The following is a 6,000-nucleotide window of genomic DNA, read 5'->3' on the forward strand; positions in this document are numbered from 1 at the left end:
TGGGCAAACCTTTCTGCTGCCTACCCGGAATATCCTGGCAAGGAGGAAAAACCCCATCCTGCAGCACAAGTGCCAGCCTGCTTCACTCCATCCTGGTTCTTCATTCGTTGCCACCTATCAACAGGCAGGCGGCAGGGAAGGGATATGTATTCTTATTATTGTTAATTATTTATAATGCGCCACAAAACTTCCCTGAAGCTGTCCAATGAGAGAACTGACAAGATAAAGTGGTACAGGCTAATACAGACAGTATATAAAGTCACAAGAGGTAAAAAAAATGACCATAGGCAGTAAGCAAAATGAAACAGAGAAGATGAAGGTTAGAGGGCCCTGCTCATGCGATGCTTACAATCTATAGGGGATCTGGGTGGACACAACTGGGAGAAGAGAAGATGTCCCTGGCTGGGATCCTACACCCCTGCTGCTCTGCATCGCTGATTGGCTGAGAGCAGAGTGTTGCAGTGACATCATCCCTACGATACGTTTGTTCAGAGCCCATCAATGACTCCAGTGTGTGATACCAGGGACATCTCCACCTCTATACACCGCTTGTACAAGAGGTAGGAAGCACCAACAGTTACAAAAGAAGAGGGGGTAGTGAAACAATATGGGGGGTGTTTCAGGAAAAGAAGTTACAGTGTATATATTACATCTAGTATTAGAAAAAGTCTAATGTTGACATTATCAGGCTGTCATCAAAAGTTGCAGTTATGACCTTAAATGCTGTATACAGATAAGCGGATATTCAACTGTTGTGTCATCTATTAAAAAAAAAAAAAAAAAGTTCTGATATAAGTCATTCTGATCGTAGCTGATGATAAAGTCAGTTCTCTTGTAGGCCGGGATTAGAGGGTACGGACATACCCAGCCCGTAAAAGCCTGACAGCACACCGGCAGTCGCATCTGTCCAGCCCTATCGGTGATGATGCAATGCGCCCAGGCTTGTATTCTACATCAAAGTGGTTAATATGCACCTCTGTGAAGATACCTGGTTCCTGTTACAGGAACTGATTTGTCAAAATCCCCTTCCCTCCCACTGGGTATACTGGGCTGTTGTCACATCTGTGTGTTACAGCACCAATTCCCTGGTCCTTTGTCAGATAAATCCAAAGTGAGAGAGCCCTAGGGACGCTATACAATACGGTATGGAAACGCTAGTTTTAATTATGACCAAGTCTGTAGTTTTAACACCTTCAGACACTGAGCATGCATTTTATAAAGGAAGAAAAAAAAAAAAAAACTAATACATTTTATTTTAATAAAATAAATATATATATCCCCAAAATGTCCCCATACAATTCACACAATTCCTAGAAGTAAAAATAAAGTAACGTATAAATATTATATACTGAAAAATGTCAACACTAAGATCATAAAACGGATTCCAAAGATCTATTTGCTGACTTATTAACCTCGGATAACATCAAAGGGCTGTCAGCCACTCCCAGTAAGTCCATTTATTGCCTGGTAATATTCAAATGACTGCAATACTACACGCAGGTGAGGACTTTGCACGCACAAGGGAAAAGCTAGTTGTCAAAGGCTTGCAGTTCTGCCCCTGGCTCATCCTCAGCATTACAGGAAATGGCACAATTACCTTACCCGGCTTCCAGAAGGAAGGTTTTATTTATGTTTAATGCCCGCGCATTATCAGTACAACTAATGTGTTTGATCAATTAAAGCAGATTACAAACCTTGAGGTTTGTGTAGAGTATTTATGACAATGGACGATGGCGTCAATATCCTCGTAGACTAAAATATAGATCTGTACACCAGGCACAAGGCGAGAGAACGGTTCAATTTGGAAACAGCTGTTGGACGAGAATTTTTGCATGTTACGGTTAATGCAAATGTACAGAAGAAGAGGGATCGGGAACTCATCTACGTAAAAGTAAGCTTGCACTAGGCTGTGTGTGGAGTCACACAAAAGGCATCAGCACCAAGAAATGTAGCAGGGGAAACAAGGGGGGGGTGGGGGGTTATAAATGGACAGTGCAAAAAAAAAAAACACAGGTATTGCGAGCTGTCACGCTGACCTTTCCCGCGACGGAGATCTGAAAGCCTGGAGATAAGCGGGTGACTTTTATACCGGCGGTGTAGAAGTTTAATCCCAGAGGGAGTCAGATACATCACGTACATTACAGGATATATATCATATCACAACACACTAAACCAACTCTAAAGTGGATTCATGTCATAAGCCATCAGAGCGTACAATAACTTATAGCTGTAACCCATCAAGAGGAAACCTGGAAGTGGCCTAACTAAACTGAGGCACAATAAACAGTAAGTTGCATCTGCACCATACAACCATAGAGCGTGAAACTTCCTTATATAAGAGTTTACAGCAGGAGTTTTATCATAAAGGGAGCAGTTACTCATCAATGGGTGTAAAAGTACCATAGACACAAAAACTCACTTTCCAACCGAACACTTTTTACATTTTTTTTTAAGGCATACATCTAACCGGATAAAGATCGGTTTCCATAGCACCAAAAGCAAATGGTCAATTGCGGCTTTTTTGCGACAACACAAATACAGACCAAAAGCAAAAGGCATGACTTAAAGACCACGCTGTGTTAAATAGAAACAGTTATTGGCAAAGGGCAATTTATGCTGAAAAAGGGCATCACAATAAGGAGCCAAAAAGGATTTAAACCTCGAATACGGAAGTCAAAGAACTAATCTCCAGCCCAATAAACGCAAGGATGTAATTGTATACTGTTCATGGCACTGCATAGCCCCCTTCCCATCCCCCACCCCTGCACACACACAATATGCCCCTGGTAACAAGAAACACTTTTAGAGATGAACTGCTCCTTGACAGTGCCCATCAATATACACTTCACAGCGAAAAAAAATCAAGAGCCCTGTGGTGTCAAATCACAAAATCAATGAAAACATACACATTAAAATCAATGCAGGTCTTTGGTTAAGCCGGCAGATACGTACATGGCATACTGTACCCGACAGCTGTTATCAGCATCTGTACCGGAAGCAGGGAGGGATGGGCACCCATTTTTTTACGGTTATTCGTAACATTTACTTATAGCGCAAACATATTCCGTCACGCTTTCCAATTTCCCAACCCAATAACCACTTACTTCTCATATTCCGTGTTGTCTCTATCACAGCGGGCGTCCTTGTGCTTCTGCCAGTCTTTGCCATGCTTGCAAGTGGTCAGGAGGACCACGTCCTCCCCGTTATGTACGTGATATAAGGCATTCCTGGTGTCGGACCCTATACCTGTCAGGTATCTTTTCCCTTTGAATACCAACATGTACTTCCTAATAGGCGGGATAGTGTTAAATCTCAGGAACCCCTTCTCCCCCCCTGTCCTGGGATGATCCTTAGAAAACAGAGGGATGGAGACGTCAAAGTTGGGGCGAAAGTTGTCCCCGCTGATACTGGCCTTGGCCAGCATGGCCTGGCCGATGTCGAAGCCCACGTCTTCGGTGTAGTCCGGCCAGGTCCCGGAGTATAAATTAAAAATTAAATGGTTTCTACCGTTGTTCCACAGGTGCAAGTTCTGGACTTTGGACTTGAGGTTGTGCACATACTGGGGGGACAGCTGGTCCCGGTCTAGGGTGTCCAGGCTGAGGATGAAGAGGCAGGCCTGGCTGGGGTCAGAGGTGTAGTACCTGGACCCTTCGATGGCCGATAGGATGTTCTGGTAGCTCTCGGAGATCTTGTCCCCTTTCTGCTGGGGGTAGGTGTACACCTTGAAGCCGTTCTTCTTGCACAGGGAGAAGTCAAAGCAGGACTCCATGCGGCACCTCTTGCCCTTGTAGGCGCTGGAGTTGGCGTCCCTCTTCTGCCTGGGGGAGCCCTGGCCGTTGTAGTCCTCACTCTCGGCCTGCTCCCAGGGGATGAAGGGCAGCAGGGTGTCCGGGAGGTGGGGCCACGGCTGCTCGGCGCCCCTATGCGGCGGCCCATTCCGCCTGCGCTCAGCGCCCCTCTCCCCGCGGCTCCGCGACGCGCTCAGCTGCAGCCCCCCGAGGTAGAAGAGCAGGACGAGGCAGGCGCCGGCGGAGAGCAGGGTGAAGTAGCGTTGTTTGGCCTGCATGTGTCCGGTCTGGCTCAGGGTGCTGGACGAACGCGAAAGCCCCTAAAGTGCCCCGGTGGCCGCTCTCAGCTCCGCTCCGCCATCTGCCTGCCCGGGACCAGGTCAAACGCTCGGCTCCCACCTTCTGCGGATTCCGCGGGCTGCTCCAGCGCATGGGGGCGGCGGGTCTAACAACTTTCTCCCCGCCTGTCTTTCATCCTGTGCCGTGGAGAGGAGAGAGGGAAAGGTCGGGAATCTGGAGGAGAGGAGATCGGGGAAAGGGAAGGTCGGGGAGTCGGGAGGTAAAATCGGGGAGAGGGATGGTTCGGGGAGACGGGAGGGAAGAGGGAAAATCGGGGACTGCAGACTTAAAAGGGACCGTGGAGCCCAGGCGAGGCGGCCGCTTTGTCCCGATCCTCCAAGCACAGGGAACCCGATCAGCTGCTGCAGGGAGACGCCGGGCTGCCTGGATCCCTCATCGGCCGCACTTCACCAACTTTCCCGAGCCAGCAGCAGCAGCCTCCACCCGGGGAGATCTCGGAGCTGCGCGGGTACCGTACAATAGGACGGATCCCCCCCACCCCCCCCAGCACACCGGCTCAGGGGGCTCTTACATGTCCGCGCCGGAGCCCGGTAACCTGACAAATCCCTGCATGTCTCTGCATGCCGGCTCCGGGGCTCACTCTCCGTGGGAAAGGGGGGTATAGAGGCGGCTGTGGAGCGTCGGGATCCTCAGGATTCGGTGACAGAACGTTGGGATCTGTCTGTGGAACGTTGGGAATCCTCAGTGTTCTATTATGGAACGTTGCGATCCACAGTGTTCTATTATGGAACGTTGGGATCCTCAGTGTTCTATTACGGAGCGTTGGCAGCGGCGGGGACCAGGCTGCAGAACGTCGGGATCCTCAGCGCTCTATGGGGGAAAGGCTGGGGCCGGCGGGGAGCTGTGCTGGAAGGTTGGGGCCGGCCGGGCTCTGAGCTTCCCCCGGTCCCGATCGCTCTCACACTAGTCTCACACATTCCATTCCCCGCACGGCAGCTGTGACCTCATCTATCCACGCAGCCTGCTCTCCCATTGGGTGTACGTCACATCCGGGGTGGGAGGGGCTTCCGCTGCACCCGTCCAGACTCCAGAACCCGACCCCTCACTCAGTCAGACCGAGGGGACTGGTGGGGAGGAGCTGATGGGGTCTCTCCCCCGTTACAGCAGCAGGCAGAGCTTTACTAGCTTCTTGTATCGGGAGTGGAACTACAAGTCCCAGTATATACCTCGCCACGCAAATGCATTCTAGAACCTGTGGTGTCTGGTGTGTGGCTGCTGGGACTTGTAGTTCCACAGCAGGGAGAGACTTGTGGACAGCGTTGCTGCCTCACAGCACCGAGGTCCTGGGTTAGAGCCCTATCAGTGTGGAGTTCGTATGTTCTCATTGTTTGTCTGGGTTTCCGCCTACAAAAATATTCTGCTGGCAAAAAAGTAACCCTATGGTGTGTGTGTCCATGTAGGGAATGTAGGGTGTTAGCTCCACTGGTCAGAGGACTGATGTGACTTACTGAAATACTCTGTGTACAGCGCTGCGGAATATGTGTGCGCTATTTAACTGGTTGACAAGACAAAGCAAGCTGGGACTTGTTGTTCCACTCAAGCTATAGATTTGCAGGTTATCAAAGCCATATGTTTCTGAGAATTCAGCCTGGGGCAGTGTCTCTGCTGCTGATGTAGTTTATGTTTCTGCTTAAGGTGTTTAAGCCGGGGGTACATATTGCAGTTATCGGCCCGGCCCACAGATTATCGGCGGATCGGACTGATAATTGCATTGTGTTTGGCCGAGAACGATCATGCCTGACTGATCTGATCATTGGTCGACTGCATCTGGCAGTGTATGTGCTGCTGCAGCCAGCCCCCATTCATTTCCCATGCTCCTTCACAGGTGCTTATCCATTGATGGCAGAGAACC

The 6,000-nt window shown here is 49.6% G+C and overlaps 1 protein-coding gene across 1 annotated transcript in view; it reads right to left on the reverse strand.

The window, feature by feature from the left end:
* The window catches only part of EXT1 (exostosin glycosyltransferase 1), a 232,019-nt gene extending 226,828 nt beyond the window's left edge, over positions 1-5,191 (reverse strand). The window contains exon 1 of the mRNA XM_088450193.1: positions 3,105-5,191. Within this exon, the coding sequence (XP_088306319.1) occupies positions 3,105-4,066 (962 nt within the window). The 5' untranslated portion in view covers positions 4,067-5,191. The remainder of the gene's footprint in view (positions 1-3,104) is intronic.
* Positions 5,192-6,000: the final 809 nt, after the last annotated feature.

The sequence above is a fragment of the Taudactylus pleione genome, unplaced genomic scaffold (assembly GCF_031769625.1).
Source record: "Taudactylus pleione unplaced genomic scaffold, aTauple2 ptg000510l, whole genome shotgun sequence".
NCBI classification, from domain to species: Eukaryota; Metazoa; Chordata; class Amphibia; order Anura; family Myobatrachidae; genus Taudactylus; species Taudactylus pleione.